Source organism: Geotrypetes seraphini, chromosome 4 (assembly GCF_902459505.1).
Source record: "Geotrypetes seraphini chromosome 4, aGeoSer1.1, whole genome shotgun sequence".
In the NCBI taxonomy this organism is placed as follows: Eukaryota; Metazoa; Chordata; class Amphibia; order Gymnophiona; family Dermophiidae; genus Geotrypetes; species Geotrypetes seraphini.
The window spans coordinates 18,305,999-18,331,268 of NC_047087.1; the positions used below are offsets into that span (position 1 = coordinate 18,305,999).

At 49.7% G+C, this 25,270-nt stretch overlaps 1 protein-coding gene across 4 annotated transcripts in view; it reads left to right on the forward strand.

The window, feature by feature from the left end:
* MEAK7 (MTOR associated protein, eak-7 homolog) overlaps window positions 1–25,270 on the forward strand; it is a 97,710-nt gene that overhangs the window by 37,996 nt on the left and 34,444 nt on the right. For all 4 annotated transcript variants that reach the window (XM_033942731.1, XM_033942732.1, XM_033942733.1 and 1 more), the window contains exons 4-5: window positions 5,544–5,688; window positions 6,023–6,463. In XM_033942731.1, the coding sequence (XP_033798622.1) occupies window positions 5,544–5,688; window positions 6,023–6,463 (586 nt within the window). The remainder of the gene's footprint in view (window positions 1–5,543; window positions 5,689–6,022; window positions 6,464–25,270) is intronic.

Below are 25,270 nucleotides of genomic sequence, written 5' to 3' on the forward strand. Positions count from 1 at the left end.
AATAAGTACGGCAGCCGTGCTGAGGTGCAGGTGCCATTTAGAGCAGCTCGGAAGGTTCTGGATCCAGCCAGCTGTGTACCCCCTAGGGCTGGCACCCGGGGTGGTCTGCCACTGTATGAGGGGACAAAAAATAATAAAAAGAATGGATAACTTGACCGATTTAGACATGTCATACAATTATAACCACAAAAATATGTCATAAAATGTAATTCTAAACTCAAAAGACTCCAGACGAAAAGCAGACTATAGAAAGGAAACCAGAAAAGACCAAACCCATAGTACTAAGATCCAAATGCTAAAATCGGACCTGTCCATTATGAAGAGACGTGTGGATCACCGCTAATTATAATGAGTGAGTATTTAAAATATGAGACGTAACGGATAGCCAGACCTTGTGAACGGAAGTGACAAATACTGGAGCCAAAACCAGAGCACCGTGATGAAACTTTATACTTTTGAGTAAAATTGCGATGCGAACATGTCATAGAAAAGAATAAATAATGTGTAAACTAAAACCCAAGAACAATATATTGTAACACCGAACTCAGAATTAATGAAATAACATGCTAAAAGAACTTAACCCCCCCTCCCTAAAATAGGGCATATACATACTTAAAATGATGGCTGGTTACAAATAGTATGCCTAGACTATATAGACTTAAACAGGGCAAAAGTAAACGTATGGGAAATGAACAGATGATAATACAGTGTATCTTGAAAACATAAGCCGATAGTAGCTCAAAGACAAGCCAACCAGGTAGATGAAAAGTGAAACCTGGAAAAGATCTAAATTATTGTTCAAATGAGCTTCTATTAAAACCAAAGAATAAAACCACAGCACTCAGGAAAGTAAAAAAGTAAAAGTAAAATGGACTTACCAAAAAAGTCTCTGCACTGATGAGATAAACTCATTCGCAGAATAAATGTGAACACGCGACAGTGGGGCTATGATATTTGATCCGTTGAAAGAGGCGCCAAAAAAGTGTCGGCAGTGGATTGGATGCACACTGATAGGGGAGGGGCATCGGGCTGTTAAAAAAGGCTGCTTTAATAAATAAATGAAAATACTGGTGAAAAACTAACTAAAAAACCAAAACCATGATAAAATGCCGAACCTGACTGCAAGTGGTAGTGAAAGTAGCATAAGGCACCCGTAGTACTGTTCGTGCCAGAGCTGCTTAGAATAAAGAACCGTGCTGTACATGAGGAGAAAAAAGAATGAGGTGATAAGATGTAAAGTGCTGGCCCCTCACTGCACCACTTGATAAAACTAAGGAGCGATGTTCTAGAGCAGGGGTGCCCACACTTTTTGGGCTTGCGAGCTACTTTTAAAATGACCAAGTCAAAATGATCAACCAACAATAAAATTTTAAAAAAAACCCCACAAAGCACACTGTGCGCATAGAAAATGTTAATTATCATTCCTATTCCGGGATTTTTTCAAAGAAGTCAAAGCAGATGACTCTATGCACTGTCACCTCAGTAACAACCATACAAAAATAGACAAATATACCCCTCTCCCTTTTTACTAAACCACGGTAGCAATTTTTAGTGCAGGGAGCTGCGCTGAATGCCCAGCGCTGCTCTCGACGCTCATAGGCTCCCTATGCTAAAAACCTCTATTGCGGTTTAGTAAAAGGGGACCATAGTGTAAAATATAGATAGCTGATATAAATTCAGACACATTTTGATCACTAAATTGAAAATAAAATCATTTTTCCTTATCTTTGTTGTCTGATGATTTCATGAGTCTCTGGTTGCACTTTCTTCTTCTGACTTTGCACTCAATCTTTCTTCCCTTCTTTCAGCCTGTATGCTTCCTCTCCTCCAGACCTCATTCCCTCCCCCAACTTTTTCTTCCTCTCTCCCTGCCCTTTCTTTCTCTCTGCCTCCCTTTCTTTTTTTCTCTCTTCATACCCCCTTTCTTTTTTTCTGTTTCTCTTCTTTCCTTCTGTCTCCCTGCCTGCCCCCTTCCTTTCTTTCTCCCTGCCCTCCCCCAAGCCACTGCCACTGCCGGCAAATTTGAATAGCAAATGGTAGGTCAATTTATGCCACTATATTCTTGAATTGCTGAAGGAGAATGATACCTTAATATCAGATATTAGTCCCTTGTAGACAATATAAGCAGTCTCGAACAGTGTTGTTTTTTTCACTGGCAACCAGTGGAGTTATTGCAGCAATGGGCTGGCCTGTTCAAATTGGTGTACTTGAAAGATTAGTCTGGCTGCAGTGTTATGGAGCAGTTGTAATTGTTTGAATTCATTCTGTGATACCAGAATATAGAGAGTTGCAAAAGTCCAAATAGGGGAGCCTGTGCAACTATCCTGAAACTATCCTGGGTTAAAACATAACTTATCGATCTAAGTTGTCTTAGCCTGAAGAAAAACATTCTGGACTTATATCTGAATTTTGGAGATCAGATTGACTCAGTATTTAGAAAAACATCAAAAACTTTAGATTTCTCCTTTTTTAGTTTCTCTCCCAAGACTAACATCAGTCTCTATGAGGAAGGGAATTGTAGTCACCAAAACAAAGGCTCTCTTTTTTGTTTAGTTTAAGGAAGCCGCCACCCATGGATAATAGGCCCCAAAGCCGACGACGCCCCAAGCTCTCCCTGCTTCGGGGCCGACCAGCATTCCTCTCCCCGACGTCAATTCTGCCGTCGGGGAGAGGAAGGCTGATCGGCCCAAGATCACGATGGACCTATTGGGGAAATGCTGCCGGGTCCTGCCTTCGTGGAAACTGAAAGTAGGCAGCACCCGGCAGCAAGAAGAGCAAATGGAAAACTTCACTGACCTGTCTCCCACCTTAGCCCGTAGCGAATGCTTGCTTCAGGGCTCTCAACATGTGCGTGCCGGCTTCCCTTCTCTCCCCCCCCGGACATAACTTCCGGTTTCGGAGGGAAGAGAAGGGAAGCCGGCACACACACGTTAGAGCCCCGGAGCATAAGTTTGCTACGGGCTGAAATCTCCAAGCCGGTTTTTTTTTTTTTTTAAATGTTAAGCAGCGGCGGCAGCAGCAGCAGAATTCAGCAGCAGATGATAACTGGGCGATCATCTAAATTACCCGGGCGAATCGCCCGGGTAAAAGGCCCTAGGGAGAACACTATGGCAGTATTAGCTCAGATGCTCATAGGAAGTCTCTGGGTGTTGGAATTTTTACTACCATGACCAGTGATAAAAAAAAAAAGCCTAACACAGCTTCATAAAAAAAAAAACAAAAAACGGGGGATAATAATTTACAAAAATGTACTTGAGCAACAAGGAAAAATACATATCCAGATCAGTGTGAAAACAGGAATGTGCCAGATCTAGCTCAATTCTTTTAGTTGAACCAACAACATAAATCTTAGTTTGCTTAAGAATGTTTCAAAAATGCAAAAAAAAAAAAAAAAAAAAGAATAAGATTCAAATACAGAATGGACAAATTGTATACTCTTTCTCTGAAGCAGCCATTTGGACTTCTGTGGGTTTTTTTTGTGGTCTGTTCACCATTTCCTTGCAGACTGCCTGCCCACTGTGGCCTTAAAATGCAGCTGTGGTACTCAGTGTTGCTGCAAAAAAGCCATTCAGCAACACGAGCAGTAATAGGAACCCATTTATTCTTGAACCTTAATGTAATTCACTACCTTCATTGCTCCGCTCTCCCCATTGCTGTAAGTTTCTCCCTGTGGTTTTTTGGTCCAAAGTTTCATATCAAAGATTTAAGCTGACCTTTAAAATTCATTTATTTGCTACCACGTTCCCGGTCCAGGTGATTGGTTTGCTAGCTACCATACTTTTTTTCCTCTCCTTTTGACTTCTCATATTAGTTTTCCTATTTATTTTATGTTATCTGGTTGTGAACTGTTTTGATACATCAGTCTAAATTCTTTATTCAGTTTTAACTCTTGCAACAAGTGTACAAAATTCAATCAGATAATTCGTACAAATCACTTGAAATTCTAACAATTATTGTCAAATGCATATAAAAAAGACCCCTCCCCCACCCATCCCATTCATCAGGAATAAACCCATTAAATCACATAACATACCTCCCCATCCCCACATTAAATATAGTCCTATGTAATAAAAAGGTGTCCAAGGTATCTAATCATTAGAATATGCAATCAATGGTCCCCAAATCTTTTTGAAACTACAGTGGTACCTCGGTTTACGAGTGCACCAGTTTGCGAGTGTTTTGCAAAACGAGCAAAACATTCGCAATATTGGTGCCTCGCAAACCGAGCTTACCTCGATGTACGAGCACCTCCCCCCTGCTATCCGGCACCCCCCCGCTTGCGTCGCCCGCCCCTATCCTATATCCTCTATACCCATTGCCCACCCGAACGTATCACTTACCCCCCCATCTGGCATCCAGCACCGGCTCCAAGGCACAGGACATGCCGGTGCCTGAAGATCTCTCATCCTTTTTGCTGGGCCTTGAGCATCTGTGCATGCTCAAGGCCTTAGTTCCTGCTCTCTCCCAGATTCTCGAGATCTCCGAGAATCTCGGAGAGAGTAGGAACTAAGGCCTTGAGCATGCGCAGATGCTCAAGGCCCAGCAAAAAGGATGAGAGATCTTCCGGCACCGGCATGTCCTGTGCCTTGGTGCCGGGTGCCAATGGGGGGGTAAGTGATGCGTTCGGGTGGGTGATGGGCAGTGTTCCCGCTAAGCTGCGCTGGCGTGCGCTGGCGCACAAAATATTACATCGCAGCGCACACGTTTCTCGTCACAGCGCACGATCGGAAGAGGCGTACGGCAGATGGCAGGGCGGCGAGAGGAGAATCGGGCGAGTTGGCTCATAACTTGCTGGCGCCCGATATTTTTGGCTCACGGTGAAAAAAGTTTGCTCACAACACCCGCCCGCTTAGAGGGAACACTGGTGATGGGTACGGGGAGGATATCGGATCGTGGCGGGGGGGGGGGGATTCGAGCGGGGGAGGATTCTGGATCGCGGGGGGTGGCAGATCATGCGGGGGGGCCTTCATGAGCAGGGGGGGTAGAGCAGTGCCACTGGCCTCGGGGGGGGGGGGAACGAATCAAGCAAGTTTCCCTTACTTTCTATGGGGAAACTCGCTTTGATATACGAGTAATTTGGTTTACGAGCATGCTTCTGGAACGAATTATGCTCGTAAACCAAGGTACCACTGTATTATAATTTCCTTGCTGTATAGCAAGCACTCTCTCCATTTTATAAATATGACAAATTGAATTCCACCAAAAGGTATAATTAAGTTTAGTATAGTCCTTCCAATTTCCAGTAATATGTTGAATGGCAACCCCCGTCAGTATTAACAAAAGTTTATTGTTATTTGCTGAAATTTGATTCTTGAATCTCATAGACGTTCCAAATAAAATAGTATCATAGGATACATCAGTCTAAATATGGTATTTCAAGAGCTAATAAACCATAAACTGTAGTGGTCAGTAGACGGTACTGATTTTCTTATATACTAACTAGTGTTAACACTAAATGTTAAATATCTCTGGAATTGTTGATATGTACTGATATCATGAATCCAGAGAGAGGGAGAGAGTGACACAGCTCTCATCTTATCTAGTTTACTGAGGAGTTGATCATGGCTGTGGTGTATCTTCTCAAACACAAGAAACTTTTGAAAGGCTGGAGCCTGGAAAATACTCGGGACTATGTTGCTGGGGGAAAGGTCTTAGCTGCACAGCTGCTGTCAGAACTGAGACCTCCAGGTAAGCGATTATGTACACATAGGAGGTGGAACTTCTGTTTCTGGCTGTCAGACTTCTCCCAGCTGAAACCTTAATGTCCTAGGTGGCAGAAGATCTCATTTGCAAGCGTGATTTTGTGCATGAATAGATACAGATGTGGAAATCTGGCAGCAAAGGTGTTCATGCTTCTTTTATTATCTACTGAGGTATAATTTCATTTAATTCAATTCTAACTCTCATAAAGCACAAGCTGAGCACAAGTAATTGGTTTATGGAGGGAATATATTTTAATTACGCATATGTAAGTTTCCAGTGATAATGTAGGCAGTTTGCATTACTGTTTCTGATGTTTTAGGCAGACAGGAGCTCACAGGACTGCAGCCCATACCTTCCACTTGGGACAGAAGTGCCATTGAGAACTGGATCTTCAAAACGCCTCAAATATCTACCTTTCTCAGTATTATTGTTACACAAAGTCTTTCAGTCCTCCAGTCCCAAACAGAAAATCAGGCAGATGTAGAAAACTTGGTCCCAAAATGCAAAGGCACCAAATGGACAACGGTCGCTAGCCTCTTGGATTTTCCATCTGTCATGTACATCAACTCACACCTTCCCACCGAGCTGCAGGATCAATGGCGACTGATTTTCTCCTCTCAGGTTCACGGGGAAAGCTTTTCCAGGCTTTGTGGGCAGATTGTGAACCAGGGCCCATGCCTTTTGGTTTTAAAAGACTCTGAAGGATTCATTTTTGGTGGATTTGCATCACAAACTTGGGATGTTAAACCTCAATTTCAGGGTAAGTTTACTGTTGCCTTTAGTACCATAGACATAATGATATTGCAAAACCTTTTACTTATTATGGAGAGGATGCGGTGTATAAACTTAAGGTTTAGATTAGATTATTCTGATATAAACTGAGTGTTAAATGGGTTTCTTAAATCCAGAAGGTGGCACTGTTTCATTTCATTAGACAAAATATTATCAGACCCTTTGCCTACGATGTGTTACAAATTTGATATTATCCCAGGACAAGCAGGCAGGTATTCTCACTAGTGGGTGATGTCATCCGACAGAGCCCCGATACGGACATCTTGCAAGCATGTCTTGCTTGAAGAAACTCAGAAGTTTCGAGATGCCCGCACTGCGCATGCGCAAGTGCCTTCCCGCCCGATGTACCGGGCGTGTCTCCTCAGTTCTTTTCTTTCCGCGGAGCTGAGAAGTTATCTTCAATCTGCGCTGACTGAATTTCAGTTTTTCTTTGCCTTCTTTACCCGCGTTTTAGTTTATTTCTTTGAATTTCTTTCATTTTTACTTTCTTTAAAAAAAAAAAAAAAAAAAAAAGTTAAAATTATTTCTTCCGGCGGTTCGGCCGGGCCGGCCTCGTGGCTACGGCCTACCGCTTTCGACCTTGCAGCGTCGATTTTTCGGCCTATGTCACGGCCAATCACCGGTTTTAAAAAGTGCAGCAAGTGCCAGCGTGCGATTTCGTTGACGGACCCGCATCGACGCTGCCTGCAGTGTCTTGGTCCGGAACACGTTCCGAAATCGTGCCGGCCTTGTTCCACGCTCACTGCGCGCTCGTTTAAGAGACGTTCTTTAGCACTCTCCAGACCAGTAGAGGTTAACTTTACGAATGGGTATATATCTAATCATGACCAGCAGGTGGAGACTGAAAACAAAACTTTGGGACAGTATATACTATCCTCCCTTCTCTATTTCCCTCAGTCTTCTTTCAGTCTCCAGCAGGTGTTGAGTGATCTGTACCCATCTCTCTTGGTAGGGCTGTTGGAATTTGTTTAGGGGTTTATTGTCCCTGTTTTTGGCCGGACGGAGCTTGGTCGGGCCCTGTTTGGGGGTCCGTCCGACCTCGGGGGTGTCAAACCCGGCGGGTCACGAGCGGGGTCCCTCCCCCCACTTCCTCCACCTCCCCACATTTTTTTAGAGGAGCCTCAGCAGTAAGCCTTGCCCCCTAAGTCAAGCAAGGCATATTGCTTCGAGAGCCTGTGGAGTCTGTTCTGTAAAAAAAAAAAAAAAAAAAAATCCTGAGGTAGTGCTGGTCTGAAGGGTTGTTTCCCTTTAAGAAAACTGTATTTTACTGTATTTTTTCATGTAACCAGCACTTTTTTATAGCTAGGTCGCGTATGGAGCAATTGTGCCCTTCTCCGGGGGAGTAGGACACAAATGAGTCCAGCCGCGAGGCACTCGCGGCCGGCCTGAACTCGGCGGTTTGGGTCGGTGAGGTGGTGGAGCTCCGTCGGCAGCGGCTGCAGGTGCCCAGAGCTCCCCGCCGATGGTGCCTCGCGAGTCGGCTTGGAGCAGTGGGGAAGCCCGGTCTTCCACAACCGCCCACGGAGGGATTCCCCGAAGGATTCCCTCTCAGCTGATTTTTTGACAGCTGATGCCGACTTGCCTGTCTTAGCGGCTGAGACTGTTCAGTCTTCTCAGCCGCTACAGGCCATGGAGGGAGCATTTTTGGCGGGAACTTCGCCATTTTCTTTGTCTGGCCCCTCCATTTTGTCTGCAACCTCAGGTGACCTTCCCCCTGTATGGCGAACACAGGGGCAGGTTTCAGCATGGACCCCTGCTGGGGCAGGGAGTCCCTGGGGACCCCCAGGGGTTTTTTGCCCCCAATTTATTTTCTTTCTTTGTGCGGACTTTTGGGGGTCCCACGTGCGCCTGGGGGGTTTCGGGGGGGGGTTTCCCTCCGCGCCCCCTATGGCTTTGCCTCCCTCTTTTCGTTTGGCGTCCCCTCTTCCTCCTCCCTCATCCAAGCGCCCGCGGGGGGGCTTGGATTGCGAATTGGTGGGCGGAGGAGCTTGTTGGCCTGGTTGAGGACCTGGCTGCTTTGGCGGGCTTCCAGGATCCTCTAGAGGGGACGCCTGTTGGCAGCGGGGCGGCGGGTTTCCCGTCTTCCAGAGCAGATGCGTCCGTGGTGCGCTTTTTTATTCAGAGGGATGAGCTTTTAGACCTGTGTAGCAGGTCTCCTTGGTGCTGCATTTTTGCAGTGGCGCCGCCGGAGACCCCGCGTATGGGGGCCCCTCTGCTTCAGGGGGTCTGTCCTGGTTCCCGCTCTTTTCCTGTGCGTCAGGATTTGCGGGATTTTGTGTTGGCGCAGTGGCCTATGGGCGCAGTTTCGTTTGGTGTGCGCCTTGGCTCTTGGGTATCCCGTCCCGGAGGGAGGTAGGGCTACCTTAATTTCACCAATGGGGAACGCGGTGGTCTCGGCACTTCCTAAGCGGCATACCGTGCCTGTTATGGACGGTTCTGCTCTTAGGGTCTCGGAGGCGTGTGCGTTAGAGACTCTTCTTAAGTATGATTTTGATGTCTCTGCCTTTGGGGTCCAGGCGGCTGTTTGTGGGGAGCTAGTCGCTCGCGCCGTGTTTCGGTGGGCTGAGCGTGTCCTGGATCGGGAGTCTGATGACTGGTCTCTAGTGGATCAGGAGGTAGCGAAGATTGCGATGGCTGCCTCGTTCCTCTCAGATGCTCTTTATGACTTGGTGCGGATTTCGGCTAAGTCTATGGCATGGCCGCGCGGCGTATTTTGTGGCTGCGCGCTTGGGCGGCGGATTCTGCGTCCAAAGCTAAGTTTACTAAAGTTCCCTTTAGGGGGTCTTTTTGTTTGGAGAGGAATTAGATGAGTTGATTCAGACTCTGACGGACTCGAAGGTGCCCCGTCTGCCTGAGGACCGTGCCCGCCCTGCGTCTAGGTGTGGGGCTGCCCGGGGGCGTTTGCGGGAATTTCGCAAGTATCGCCCGGGGCGTGGGGCTGCTTCTTTCCCGGCTCAGGGTTTTTCCCGGGGTCGGTTCTTCCAGCGCATGCAGCCCTTTCGGGGGGCCCGTCGGGGGGCAGGGAATCCCTCCGCCGGTTCCCCCGCTTCCCGTCCTGCGCACTGACTCCTTGCCGGCGCCCCCTTTGGTTCCGGTGGGGGCCCGGCTGCGCAAATTTTTCCCCAAATGGGCCGAGATCGCGTCCGATCAGTGGGTCCTTGAGGTGGTGCGGGACGGTTACGCTCTGGAGTTTACCCGCTCTCTGCCGGACCTTTTCCTCGCTTCTCCATGTCAGACTCCATGGAAGACGCAGGCTTTTCGTCAGACCCTTCAGCGTTTGCTAGATCTCGAGGCAGTGGTGCCGGTGTCCCCTACGGAGTGGGGCACCGGCAGGTACTCCATTTACTTTGTGGTGGCCATAAAGGAGGGGACCTTTCGGCCCATCCTGGATTTGAAAGGGGTCAACAGAGCTCTCAAGATTCCGTCTTTCCGCATGGAAACGCTGCGGTCGGTCATTCTGGCGGTTCAGCCGGGGGAGTTTCTTACGTCTCTCGATCTGACGGAGGCCTACTTGCAGGTTCCAATTCGGGCCTCTCATCAGCACTTCCTTCGCTTTGCGATCTTGGGGCGGCACTTTCAGTTCTGTGCGCTTCCCTTTGGTCTGGCCACGGCTCCTCGGACGTTCACCACGGTAATGGTGGTCGTCGCGGCAGCCTTGCGGTCGGTGGGCATCCTGGTTCACCCCTACCTGGACGACTGGTTGATTCGGGCAAAGTCGTTGCAGGAGAGCTCCCGGGTTACGGCTCGGGTGGTGGAGTTTCTCCGGTCGCTGGGCTGGGTGGTCAACCTTTCCAAGAGTCGGTTGGTCCCGGCTCAGCGTCTGGAGTGCCTTGGGGTTATGTTCGACATCTCCTTGGGGAAGGTCTTCCTTCCAGAGGCCCGGGTGAGCAAATTGCAATCTCAGATTCGCCTGCTTTTGGCGTCCCGGGGTCCTCGGGCGCGAGATTTCCTCCAAGTCCTGGGGTCAATGGCGGCGTCCCTGGACGTGGTGAGGTGGGCGCGGGCCCACATGCGTCCTCTTCAGTATGCTCTGCTCCGGAGGTGGTCTCCCCGGAGGCAAGATTTGGATGTTCCGGTTCCCCTGCGAGGCTTGGCGCGCTGCAGTCTGCGCTGGTGGCTCCGGACCCCTCACCTGGTTCAGGGGGTGGGTCTGGATCTCCCGCAGTGGACGGTGCTCCTTACGGATGCGAGTCTCCTTGGTTGGGGGGCTCAGTTTATGGGCCACTCAGCTCGGGGCACCTGGTCCGCGGAGGAGGCCTCCTGGTCGATCAACGGGTTGGAGACCAGAGCGGTCAGGCTGGCGCTGTTAGCTTTCCACTCCCTTTTGCTGGGCAAGTCGGTCAGAGTCCTGTCGGACAATGCCACGGCGGTGGCTTATGTCAATCGTCAGGGGGGCACCAAGAGCACTCCTGTGGCGCAGGAGGCGGCTCGGCTCATGGTTTGGGCGGAGTCCCATCTTCTGGACCTCTCGGCTTCTCATATAGCCGGGGTAGAAAATGTTCAGGCAGACTTCCTCAGTCGTCACTTCCTGGATCCAGGAGAGTGGTTTCTCGGCGCCGGAGCGTTTCGGTTGATAGTGCAAGATTGGGGGCAGCCCCTGATGGACCTGATGGCCACGAGTGGCAACGCCAAAGTGCACAGTTTCTTCAGTCGTCGCAGGGAAGGGCTGGCCGAGGGTCTGGATGCTCTGGTCCAGCCGTGGCCAACGGAGGGGCTGTTGTATGTGTTCCCTCCTTGGCCGCTGGTGGGCAGAGTGCTTCTTCGCATTGTTCACCATCCGGGTTTGGTGGTGCTGGTGGCTCCGGATTGACCTCGACGTCCGTGGTATGCGGATCTGGTGAGGCACCTGGTGGCGGTTCCTCTTCCTCTGCCTCTCTCGGACGACCTTCTGATGCAGGGTCCCATTCCCATGTTTGACCCGTCTCTCTTCTGTCTTACGGCGTGGCTCTTGAAAGGGGTCGCCTTAGCAAGAAGGGATATTCAGACAAGGTGATCTCTACACTGTTGGGGTCCCGGAGGCTTTCTACCTCTCGGGCTTATGTGCGGGTTTGGCGTCTCTTTGAGGAATGGTGTCGGGCGCGGGGAGTGACCTCTTTTCGCGCTTCTCTGCCTAACATTCTAGAGTTCTTGCAGGATGGCCTGGATAGAGGCCTGGCTTGGTCTTCTCTCCGGGTTCATCTTGCGGCCCTGTCGACCTTTCGAGGGTTGGTGTCAGGTCAGCGTTTATCGGCTCTTCCTGATGTGATTCGGTTTCTGCGGGCGGCCAAGTTGCTTAGGCCTCCCCTACGGCCCTCGGTTCCCTCTTGGGATCTTAATCTGGTTCTCTCTGTTTTGGTGCTCCCGCCTTTCGAGCCCTTGGACGACTGTTCTTTGAAGGACCTTACTTTGAAGGCGGTCTTTTTGGTGGCCATTACTTCTGCTAGGCGTATTTCTGAGCTGCAGGCTTTCTCTTGTAGGGCTCCCTTCTTGGAGTTGTCTAGGGAGCGGGTCGTCTTGCGGCCTGTTCCTTCCTTTCTGCCGAAGGTTGTTTCTCCTTTTCATGTCAATCAATCGGTGGTTCTCCCGGTCTTGGGTGGTCGGGAGGGCTCTTCTGAGCAACGGCAGCTGCGCAAGTTGGATGTCGGTCGGGTCCTTCGCTCTGATGTGCAGCGGACCCAGGAATTCCGGAAGTCCGATCATCTCTTTGTCCTCCTGGCTGGTCCTCGTCGGGGAGCTGGCGCTTCTAAGGCTACTATTGCGCGCTGGATCAAGGAGACGATTGCTTCCGCTTATCTTCTGAAACAGCAGCCTGTTCCGGAGTTTCTCAAGGCTCATTCCACTCGGGGTCAGGCGGCTTCTTGGGCTGAGTCGTCGCTCGTGCCTCCGGTGGATATTTGTAAGGCTGCGGTTTGGTCCTCCTTGTATTCTTTTGTTAGACATTATCGGGTAGATGTTCAGGCGCGTCGGGACGCGGTGTTCGGTGAGCGTGTTCTGGTATCGGCCCTTCGGGGGTCCCGCCCGTGCTTTGGTACGTCCCATTCGTAAAGTTAACCTCTACTGGTCTGGAGAGTGCTAAAGAAGGAGAAATTAGGTTCTTACCTGCTAATTTACTTTCTTTTAGCTTCTCCAGACCAGTAGAGGTCCCCACCCTGTCTGTTGTTGTTGTTGTTGTTGGGGCTGTTTTCGCGGGCAGTTTTTGTTTTTTGCTGCGGGTTCTAGTATTTTTCTAGGGCCGGGGAGAATTAAAGAACAGCGGCTGTGGCTCGGCTGGCTTAGCTGGCGAGCTGTGGGGACATTTTCCTTCGGGTATTTCTCCTCTGCATTTTCCAACAGCATTTGGGTATGTTAGTTGTTACTCCTGTTCGGAGTATTGTTTTCTTCCTGTTTTCCAGTTCTTGGTTCTGCTTGGCTATTCGGCAGACTGAGGGAAATAGAGAAGGGAGGATAGTATATACTGTCCCAAAGTTTTGTTTTCAGTCTCCACCTGCTGGTCATGATTAGATATATACCCATTCGTAAAGTTAACCTCTACTGGTCTGGAGAAGCTAAAAGAAAGTAAATTAGCAGGTAAGAACCTAATTTCTCCTTGCTTGCTTTGGGAGTCGATGTTCAAGATGGAGACTGCCAAGGATCTGTCTGCTTCTACATCTGCTGAAGTTTCGCCGGTCCGCTCGAAACCTGCATCGACGACTCCCGCATTCAGCATCGTGAAGCCAGCATCGTTTACACCGGCTACGGCTTCAAGTTCAGCTACGGCGCCTGCCTCCGTCTCCTCGGTTCAGGTACCGCCTTCCACTGTCCCTCCCGTGGTCATCAAAGTGCCCAAAGCTACCAAGCAGAAGCACTTGGCCGCGAAGGAACGTGAAGACCGTGCAGGAGGACCCCCTTTCGGTGCGGATCCCTCCATATCGGCTTCGCTTCGATCCCTGCTAGAAGCTCAGTTTGTCGAGCTTATGCAGACTATGGGACCCCGGCTTATCGCCAACATTCAGGGTGACATCCGGGCACCGGTTTCAGGGGGCGGTCCGCCCCCTCCCCCTCCTCCTCGCCGTTCGATCTCGCTGCTCGACGAGGGGGATCGGCGGAGGGCGGCGGAATCCTCCAGAAAGGCTTCCCTTCCTGATATGCCACCTTTAGAGCCCATCACACCTCCACAACAACAGGGTGCTGGGACGGTCCCTGATAATCGGAGTCCTGGGCATACTGCATCGCAGGAAGAGTTCTTCCGCACTCCATACCAGACTTGGATGGCGCTGCGTGAGTCCGCATCCTTACCACCTCTGCGATCCACCGCATCGAGCCCCATCCATTCCTTAGAGGCTTCAGGGGATCGTGCGGTGCACGGAAGATCTCGTTCCCCATCCCGTCACCGGGAGGGGCATCGATCTCGACATTCATCTCGACACTCCTCACGTCATTCTGAGGTGTCTCCACAGAAAAAGATGCAGCGTTTGGGATACTCCTCGTCGGATGTTTCCCAGCCGGAGGGACCAGAGTATGAGGAACCATCTACCTCTTATTCTCCATGCCGGTCTCAGCTCTCCCTGGACCCGGAAGCTTCCACTTCGTCTAGTCCGTCTCGGCGGCCGGCCTTGGCAGACCAATTATCTTTCTCATCTTTTCTCCGACAGATGGCGGATGACTTAGATGTGACTTTGGACACTGGGTCTAAATATTCTAAAGAGTATTTGGATACTATGCATCTGCCTCACCCTCCGGCGGAGACTCTTAGACTTCCTTTGCATAAATTACTGGACCAGACTTTCATGCGCTGTTTTGAGACACCGTATTCTATCCCTGCGGTACCCAGTAAGCTGGATGCTCGATACCGCATCGTTCACCACAAAGGGTTTGAGGGAGCTCAACTTTCTCATCAGTCCCTTCTAGTCGAGTCCTCTCTCAAGCGTTCTCATCCCTCCCAAGTCTACGCTTCCGTGCCTCCTGGCAGGGAGGGGAGAACGATGGACAAGTTTGGTAGACGAGTATACCAAAACTCGATGATGGCGACTCGAGTGCTCAATTACAATTTTTTCTTCTCTTCATATTTGGATTTCTTCTTGCCGGTACTCCGCAAGTTCATTCCTTTCATCGATGCTCAGGCTCGTTTCCAGTTTGAGGAGGTGGTGGCGACCCTGTCCCAGTTGCGGCTGCAGCTGATGCAATCCTCCTACGATGCCTTCGAGCTCTCGGCACGTGCTGCGGCCTGTTCAGTCGCCATGCGTCGCCTGGCTTGGCTTCGCACTATTGATATGGATCCGAACCTCCAAGACCGACTGGCTAATGTGCCTTGTGCGGGAGCTGATCTGTTCGATGAGTCTATCGAGACTGTTACTAAAAAGCTTTCGGACCACGAGAAGTCTTTTCAGTCTATTCTGCGTCCTAAGCCTAAGCCTCAGCAGTCTCGTCCCTCTAGACCGCCTCAAATCTACCAGAGGCGTTATCAACCGAGACAGGCTCCCCTGGCGAGACAGCCTGCGAAGAGGCAGCCTCCACAGAAGACTCAACAGAAGCCTCAGATGCCGGCTGCACCCAAGGCTACTCAGCCTTTTTGACTCTCTTCCAGGGAGCATAACCGACTTCGTTCTGTCTCCTCCCGTTTTTCCCATTGGGGGTCGTCTCCACCATTTTTGTCATCGATGGGAGACGATCACCACGGACCTCTGGGTCCTTACCATCGTAAGAGAGGGATACTCTCTTCATTTCCAACGGGTCCCCCCGGACCACCCGCCAAGAGAGTATCCTTCCAACTCGACGCAGACCGCTCTTCTTCTACAGGAGGCGCAGGCTCTGCTTCGGCTTCGAGCCGTCGAGCCGGTGCCAGTAGATCAGCAAAACCAGGGGTTCTACTCCCGGTACTTCTTAGTTCCGAAGAAGACGGGCGATCTGCGTCCCATTTTGGACCTTCGAGTCCTCAACAAATATTTGGTCAAAGCTGACCCTTGCTTCTCTCTACCCCCTACTCGAGCAGAACGATTGGTTATGCTCTCTGGATCTCAAGGAGGCCTACACTCACATTCCGATACATCCGGCCTCCCGCAAGTTTCTCAGATTTCGGGTGGGACATCTTCATCTGCAGTATCGAGTGCTTCCATTCGGCCTGTCCTCGTCTCCCAGAGTCTTCACGAAGTGTCTGGTGGTGGTGGCCGCTGCACTCCGGAACATGGGTCTCCAGGTGTTTCCATACCTCGACGACTGGCTCATCAAGGCACTGTCGGCTCCAGAGGTCATTTCGGCGACCTTGACTACAATTTCTTTTCTGCAGAGTCTGGGCTTCGAGATCAACTTCCCCAAATCACATCTTCAGCCCACCCAGTCTCTCCCCTTCATCGGGGCTGTTCTGGATACCATTCAACTTCGAGCATTCCTTCCTCCTCAACGCATGGATGCTCTCCTTCTACTCTGCCAGTCGGTGTCTTCTCGCCCGTCCATCTCGGCGAGACACATGATGGTCCTCTTGGGCCATATGGCCTCTACAGTTCATGTGACGCCTTTTGCCAGGCTGCATCTCAGAATTCCTCAATGGACCCTGGCATCTCAGTGGACTCAGGTGTCCGACCCGTTGTCCCGTCACATTGTCGTCACTCCTGCTCTACGGCAGTCTCTTCTCTGGTGGATGACCTCTTCGAATCTATCCAGAGGTTTGCTGTTTCACTCTCTTCCCCACCAGAAAGTTCTCACGACCGATTCATCGAACTATGCCTGGGGGGCCCATCTGGATGGTCTACGAACTCAGGGGTTCTGGACCTCTGCAGAACGACTCCATCAAATCAATCTTCTGGAGCTCAGGGCCATCTTCAATGCTCTCCAAGCTTTTCAGCATCTGCTTCACGACATGGTGGTCCTTATTCGCACAGACAATCAGGTCGCCATGTATTATGTCAACAAACAAGGGGGCACGGGCTCGGCCCCTCTTTGTCAGGAAGCTCTTCGAGTCTGGGATTGGGCGGTTCGCCACAACACCTTCCTCAGAGCTGTCTACATTCAGGGGAAAGACAACGTCTTGGCAGACAAATTGAGTCGTCTTCTCCAACCTCACGAATGGACGCTCCATTCCAAACCCCTTCATCAGATCTTCGCTCAACCCGACCATGTGCCTCAGGCCACGCCCCCAGGTGGGACCTAAGGCTCCAGGGCCTATTCTGATTGGCCCACGCGCCTTAGGCCCCACCAGTAGGCGGAGCTTTAGGATGGATGGGCCAATCCGGCCTCATTCCTTCGTTGGCTGCCTGCCGGACAGGTGGGTTTGGCTCCCGTCTGTCCGGCCAACTACCAAAGGTACGGGGGTGGGGGGTCGTGGGGGTCGCCAGGGGGATCGCGGGTCGGCTGGGGGGGCGGTCGGAGGTTCTTGGGGGGGGCGGTCGTTGGGGGGGAGGGGGGTTTGCGTCGAGGGCAGGAGGGCCTGGGATCCCTCCTGCCCGTAATGTAGTGCGGGGTGGGGTTAGGGGGTCGCCGTGGCCAGGAGGATTTGGGCTCCCTCCTGGCCCGATATTGTCGGGGAGTTGGCGGTCCTTCGGGGTGGGGGTGCGAGTGGTCCTGCCGAGGGGGGAGAAGAATCGGACGTCGAGGGGGGGCATCAGGCTTTCAGGATGGGGACAGACCTTCAAGGGGGGACAGGACTTCAAGGGGGGACAGGCAGACCTTCAAGGGGGACAGGCAGACCTTCAAGGGGGACAGGCAGACCTTCAAGGGGGGACAGGACTTCAAGGGGGGACAGGACTTCAAGGGGGGACAGGCAGACCTTCAAGGGGGGACAGGCAGACCTTCAAGGGGGGACAGGCAGACCTTCAAGGGGGACAGGCAGACCTTCAAGGGGGACAGGCAGACCTTCAAGGGGGGACAGGACTTCAAGGGGGGACAGGACTTCAAGGGGGACAGGCAGACCGAAGGGAGTGAAAAAGCTATAAAATAAACCCACTAGCGTGTCAATGTGTTGAGAGGAAGAGGTGGTCTGGGAAATTCTGAGAAAACTCCAGGTCGGGACAGCGCACGGAGAGGCGGGGCAGTGCACCAAAAGTCAGGGCGGGTGAACGGTGAGTCGGGGCAACCAGAGGAGAGTCGGGGAGGGCGAAAGGAGAGTCGGGGTGGCCAGAGGAGAGTCGGGGAGAGCGAAAGGAGAGTCGGGGTGGCCAGAGGAGAGTCGGGCAGCATGCGCGGTATACCCATGAGCGCTGTATACAAAAGTTTCCGTACATACAAGTGAGGTTTCTGCGCGCTATACCCGTGTGCGCGTTTTACACGGGTGCGCGTTATATCCGCGAAAATACGGTATTTCAGGCCTAATTGTCAAAGAGCCGAGCACTTGATAACTCAGGCTATTGGTAGTTTGGTACCTTAGTGTAAGAGGTTTGTGATAGATAACAGAATATGGGAAACAGGTCCCAGTAAGGTGTCTTTCCATCTTGCATTCGCATTTCAGATTAGAACCACAATGAAAGGCTGCTTTTACTTCACTGCATACAATATGGAATGCAAGACCACTATATTTTTCATACAATTGATTTTTGTGAAAGTCATTTCTTATCGAAGGAATTAAAGCTAGAAAAGAACACCGGAAAATTCAAGAAAAGGATAAAGACTATCCTTTTCTCAAACTACTTCAACTGAAATTATGAAGTTGATAGAGAAAGGAAACTAGAACTTTCAAGGATGCATGTAAATAGATTATATTTAGTTGAAATGGCCAACCTCCTTAAAAGGTGTGTTAAATAAATAAATAAATAGTGTATAGAGTATTTAGCTGCAATAGTATACCTAGTATTACATGTGTATATACATAGGATGATTGATTTGTTATAAACATGTGCATATAAGTAGGATGATGGATTATGGCATAATCATGCCAGTATTAATGACTCTGTATTGTAACACCACCACAGAGCTCCTTGTATTTTAGTATAGAGCCTATGTATTGTAACACCTCAAAACTTAAGGCAGTGTCCCCCAAACATTTCCAGCCAGTGGCACACTAAATGTAGTGCCCCTGCCGGAAGGCACCTGGAAGTCGATACGATGACGTCACGCACATGCATGTGCAGAAGCCCGTCTTGCTGATACCCCCTGTTACAGGGATCCAGGAGGTGCAGGAAGAAGAGGAGAGACACCGGCCAGGAGGAGAGTCGTCCACGCCAGCTGATTTCCTACAGGATGTGCCTTTCGCTGTGAGAGGCACGTCCTGTGGGCAAGCAACCGTCATGGACAACTCTCCTCTTCATCAGTGTGTTGTGGCACACCAGAAATCTCAGGAGACACACAGTTTGCGATACACTGTCTTAAGGTAACATCTCTATAGAAGCTCATGTATTGTAGCGCCTTTGCAGAGGCTCATGTAGACCTCTCTGAATTGACTCCCCAGTCATTAGTAGTGGTATAGAAGCTCATAATAAACAGTAAACTGTGACTACAGGAAATGAAAAGGACTTGTTAAAATTCTGACATGGTGAACTAAACTAAATCAATCCTAACAAGGTAGCTAAATCAGTGGCTATAGAACAAGTATTAGGCAATTTTATAGTGCTTGTGCATTGAGTTGGAAACATGATGACAGATAAAAGCCGAATGGCCCATCCAGTCTGCCTATCCACAACATGCGCTATCTCCTCCTCTCCCTAAGAGATCCCACATGCCTATCAAAATAGGATGCCCTAGGAACAACAGTCCTACTTTTATTGGATTTTTTTGGTTTTGATATACTTTATACATGGACAAAGTCAGTCCTAACGACTATACATTAAACAGCTGCCATAGTGCCACCTTGATAAAGTATATCAAAACACTTCGGCAAGCAAGGGGAATGAATTAAGAAAAGCTAAGTAAATTCTAATAAACTATTTAAGATTAAAGATAAAATATTTCAAATGAATTTTACTGGCAGTAGCTAATGTTATTGGGACTAATGAGGATTAGGGTCGCTGCGAGTTATGCTACTCGAGTGGTGGTCTGAAGATCCCTAAAAACATTAGAGCTCTGCTGCACTCATAGAAACTCTTGGGAGTGAAGTTTTCAGAGTTAAAGGTGACTTCTTACTGAATTGATCGCGATATACATCCATTGTGATATTACATCCCTCCCCTTCCCCTTACAATGCAAGGTGCAGAATGTGATCAGTAAGTTGCTCTTGTTCATATGTAGCTGTATCAATTCTTTGGCTGTATATTGATCCCATATTTTATATTATCCCAGGACAAGCAGGCAGCTATTCTTGACTGATGGGTGACGGCACCGACGGAGCCCTGGTACGGACAATTTTAGAGTGATTGCACTCTAAGAACTTAGAAAGTTCTGGTAGGCCGCACCGCGCATGCGCGAGTGCCTTCCCGCCCGACAGAGGCGCGCGGTCCCCAGTTTCTTAGTTTCCGCGGAGCTAAGAAGACGCGTCTCTCTCAACGGCTGTTGTGAGAGGATTTTTTGTGAACTTCCCGCTCGCGTAAACTTTTTGAGGAATCTTATTTCCTTTCCTTTTTTCTTTATTTTCTTTCTTAAAAAAAAAAAAAAAAACATTTTGTTTTTTTGCCTGTTTTTCGGCCTTGCCCCGGCGGGGCCTTTAGCCACCATCGAGGCCTCGGCCTTCGATTTGGCTGAAGCCGTTTTTACATTCATGCCCCCCCAACCCGGCTTCAAAAAGTGCCAGCGGTGTGCACGACCAATTTCACTAACTGATCCTCATAATTGGTGTCTCCAGTGTCTTGGTCCCGACCATCGAGCGTCAACCTGCACCCGCTGTGCAACTTTAAAAAAGAGAACTCTTAAAAATCGAGAGATTCAACAAAAATTATTGTTTGGTGCCGAGATGTCTGATTCTACACCGGCACCGACATCGGCACCGGCGCAGTCGGCACCCACATCATCGACACCACGCGATACCGCGGCGGTGTCGACTCCAGGTAAGCCGGCTAAGAAGCCTTCCCCGTTGGAGCGTCCTCCGGTCTCGATGGCAGCGAGTCCAATTCTGCCGACCTCGAGGCGCCCACGGAAGCGCTCCGCTCCAATAGAGGTGAGCCCCTCGACATCGGGGTCCTCATCCTCGGAGCGTAGAGCGGCACCGCAGGTACCATTAAAGAAAAAGACGGTACCGGTGCCTTCCCTTGAGGAGCGTATAGCTGCTGTTCTGAAGGAACAACTTAAAGAACAGCTACAGCACCTCCTACCTCCAGCCCTGGCATCGAATTTACCGGTACCAGTCCGGTCTGAGCCACCGGTACCGATAGTGGACCGTCCTATTTTATCGACGTCCACTCTATCGGTACCGGTACAGTCGGTTTCCTCGGTCTCCATGCCGATTCTGGCGCCGGAGCCGAGAGCTCACCATCAAGCTGTACAGACTTCGGCTCCGGTGCGTACTGTAGCATCTCCCGGTACCGAATCAGGCAGGTCGGGGAAGTCTCTTCACAAGTCCCGGCATTTAGAGCCTTCCACTCCAGAGTCTCGAGACCGGAATTCTCAGGTTCGAGACCCTGACTTATGGGGTGACTCGGAGGATCCTCTTCTTTCGGAGGGAGAATGCTCTTCTGGTGATGAGGAACCGTCTGTTTTAGGAGCCTCCTCTAAACCAGAAGTGTCTTCCTTTTCTTCATTTTTGAAGGAAATGTGTGATTCTCTCTCCATTCCTTTGGAGGCTGAGTCAAAGAAATCCAAGGCTTTCCTTGATGCCTTGGACTTTGACCAGCCTCCAAAGGAATACCTTAAACTACCTCTCCATGATATATTGAGAGAGACGTTTTATAAGAATCTGGAATCTCCTTTAACTATCCCTGGAGCTCCTAGAAAGTTGGATTCCTTGTATAAAGTCATTCCTATTCCTGGGTTTGACAAGCCTCAATTACCTCATGAGTCCCTTTTAGTTGAGTCCACTTTAAAAAAGTCCAAAGGGGCTAGTGTATATGCCTCAGTCCCTCCTGGCAGAGAGGGCAAATCTATGGACAAGTTTGGTAAAAGGCTATACCAAAATGCTATGTTAGCAAATCGATCAGGAAATTATGCATTCCATTTCTCTTTTTATCTTAAGCACCTAATACAAAATCTCACTGCTTTTGAAAAATATATTCCTGATAGGAAAAAGTCTGCTTTTCACCACACTTGTTCATCTCTTTTACAGCTTCGAAAATTCATGGTAAGATCTATCTATGATACTTTCGAGCTGACCTCCAGAGCCACTGCCATGTCAGTGGCCATGCGAAGGCTAGCCTGGCTTCGTGTTTCAGAACTGGACGTTAATCACCAGGATAGGCTAGCCAATACACCTTGCTTAGGGGATGAGCTGTTTGGAGATTCCATGGACTCCACTACCCAGAAGTTATCGGCTCATGAGACCAGATGGGACACGCTTCTTAAACCTAAGAAGCCTCCACCAACCAGGCCCTTTCGTCCACAATCAACCTACCAACGTAGATTTGTGGCTCGTCCTCTGCCTCAAACTGCACAACAACCTAGGCGTCAGAGGCAACAGCGTCCAGCTGCTAGACAACCTCAGCAACAACAGCAGGTAAAACCTACTCCTGCACAAAAGTCTACCCAACCCTTTTGACTTGGTTCTCCAGAACATAGCCAGTCTTCTCCCTCCTACTCAACTTCCACAGCCTATAGGAGGACGCCTTTCTTATTTCATAAGCCGTTGGGAACTTATCACGTCAGATCAGTGGGTTCTGAACATCATCCACCACGGCTACTCTCTCAACTTTCAGACTCTACCTCCTCCAAGTCAACCAAAAGAGTCTGCTTCGCACACTCAGTCTTTCCTTCTTCTCCAGGAGGTTCAATCCCTTCTCCTTTTGAACGCCATAGAGGAGGTTCCTCTAGATCAAAAGGGACAGGGATTCTACTCCCGTTACTTTTTAGTCCCCAAAAAAACAGGAGATCTCAGACCCATTCTAGATCTCCGCGATCTCAACAAATGTTTGGTCAAAGAAAAGTTCAAAATGCTCTCTCTAGCCACTCTTTATCCTCTTCTAAATCAAGGCGACTGGCTATGTTCTCTCGATCTCAAAGAAGCATACACTCATATACCGGTCAATCTGGCCTCCAGACAATACCTACGCTTCATGATCAATCGTTGTCATTACCAATACAAGGTGCTACCCTTCGGTCTTGCCTCCTCTCCGAGAGTATTCACCAAATGTCTGATTGTGGTGGCTGCCTTCCTGCGATCTCACCACCTTCAGGTCTTTCCTTACCTGGACGATTGGTTGATAAAGGCCAATTCATCTCAGACTGTTCTCCTGGCCACCAACCAAACCATCAGGTTTCTTCAACTTCTGGGGTTCGAGATCAATCTACCCAAATCTCATCTCATCCCCACTCAGAGACTTCAATTCATAGGAGCTGTCTTGGACACAATCCTTATGAGAGCGTTCCTGCCGTCCAATCGTCTTCAAACGCTTCACTCTCTATGTCAGCAGGTGCTTCCACAGCGTTCCATCACAGCAAAGCAGATGATGATTCTCTTGGGTCACATGGCCTCCACAGTTCATGTCACGCCTCTTGCACGTCTTCACCTGCGCACTCCTCAATGGACACTAGCTACCCAGTGGTCCCAAGCGACGGATCCTTGCTCACGTCACATATCTGTGACATCATCTCTTCGTCAGTCTCTACAATGGTGGTTGGTATCCTCAAATCTGTCCAGAGGTCTTCTGTTCCATCAACCTCCTCATCAACTAGTCATCACCACCGATGCCTCCCCTTATGCATGGGGAGCTCATTTGAACGAGTTCCAAACTCAAGGTCTTTGGACTGTCCAGGAAAAGAAGCATCACATCAATTTCCTGGAACTCAGAGCGATGTTTTATGCCCTCAAGGCCTTCCAGCATCTTCTTTTTCCTCAAGTTGTCCTGTTGTGCACAGACAATCAAGTTGCGATGTACTACATCAACAAACAGGGTGGGACGGGCTCCCGCCTCTTATGCCAGGAAGCCCAAAAGATCTGGACTTGGGCCATAAATCACCATCTATTCCTGAAAGCTATTTACATTCAGGGAGAGGAGAATTCCTTAGCGGACAAGCTCAGCAGAGTTCTCCAACCTCACGAATGGACAATCGATCCTGTAACTCTACAATCCATCTTCGCTCAATGGGGCACCCCTCAGATAGACCTCTTTGCAGCTCCTCACAATCATCAGCTGCCCCTATTCTGCTCCAGACTCTACTCACCTCACCGTCTAGCAGCGGATGCTTTTCTCCTCGATTGGTCCAATCTGTTCCTGTACGCTTTCCCTCCTCTGCCTCTCATGTTGAGAACCTTATTCAAGCTCAAGAGGGATCAAGCAACCATGATTCTGATTGCTCCGAGGTGGCCCAGGCAACATTGGTTCTCCCTTCTACTTCAACTCAGTTCCAGGGAACCTTTTCTTCTGCCTCTGTATCCTTCTCTGCTTACTCAGCATCAGGAAACTCTTCTGCACCCCAACCTACAGTCTCTGCACCTGACAGCTTGGTATCTCTCGGGCTGACTTCTCATGATACACTCTTGTCTCAGCCTGTTCGTTCAATTCTGGATGCCTCCAGGAAACCGGCCACTCTTCAATGTTACCATCAGAAGTGGACACGGTTTTCTTCATGGTGTCTTCTTCATCATTATGATCCCACTTCCCTTGCAGTGGAGACATTGTTGGATTATCTCCTTTCTTTATCAGACTCTGGCCTCAAGTCCACTTCAATCAGAGTCCATCTTAGTGCTATAGCAGCTTTTCATGAGCCAATCCATGGAAAACTCCTCTCAGCTCATCCCTTAGTGTCCAGGTTCATGCGGGGTCTTTTTAATGTGAAACCACTTCTTAAAGCCCCTCCTGTTATCTGGGATCTTAATGTAGTTCTTTCCGCTTTACTGAAGCCTCCATTTGAACCCTTGGCTACTGCTTCTTTCAAGTTTCTCACTTGGAAGGTGCTTTTTCTTATTGCTCTTACCTCTGCCAGGAGGGTCAGTGAGCTCCATGCACTAGTGTCGGATCCACCTTTTACGGTCTTTCACCATGACAAGGTGGTTCTGCGTACTCATCCAAAGTTTCTCCCGAAGGTTGTCTCTGAATTCCATCTCAACCAATCCATTATTCTGCCTGTCTTTTTTCCAAAACCTCATTCTCATTCTGGTGAACAGGCTTTACATACTTTGGACTGTAAGAGGGCTCTGGCTTACTATTTAGACCGTACTAAGCCGCACAGATCGTTCCCTCAACTCTTTCTGTCCTTTGATCCAAATAAATTGGGACGTCCTGTTTCTAAACGTACGTTGTCTAATTGGCTGGCAGCGTGCATTTCATTCTGTTATGCTCAGACCGGACTGACACTGGAAGGTTCTGTCACAGCCCATAAAGTCCGAGCTATGGCAGCATCTGTAGCTTTCCTCCGGTCCACGCCCATTGAGGAAATCTGCAAAGCTGCCACTTGGTCCTCAGTTCATACTTTTACATCTCATTATTGTCTGGACACATTTTCCAGACGGGATGGACACTTCGGCCAATCTGTTTTGCAAAATTTGTTTTCCTAATGGCCAACCTTCCCTCCATCCCTCTTTTTGTTAGCTTGGAGGTCACCCATCAGTCAAGAATAGCTGCCTGCTTGTCCTGGGATAAAGCACAGTTACTTACCGTAACAGGTGTTATCCAGGGACAGCAGGCAGATATTCTTGCGTCCCTCCCTCCTCCCCGGGTTGGCTACTTAGCTGGCTTATCATAACTGGGGACCGCGCGCCTCTGTCGGGCGGGAAGGCACTCGCGCATGCGCGGTGCGGCCTACCAGAACTTTCTAAGTTCTTAGAGTGCAATCACTCTAAAATTGTCCGTACCGGGGCTCCGTCGGTGCCGTCACC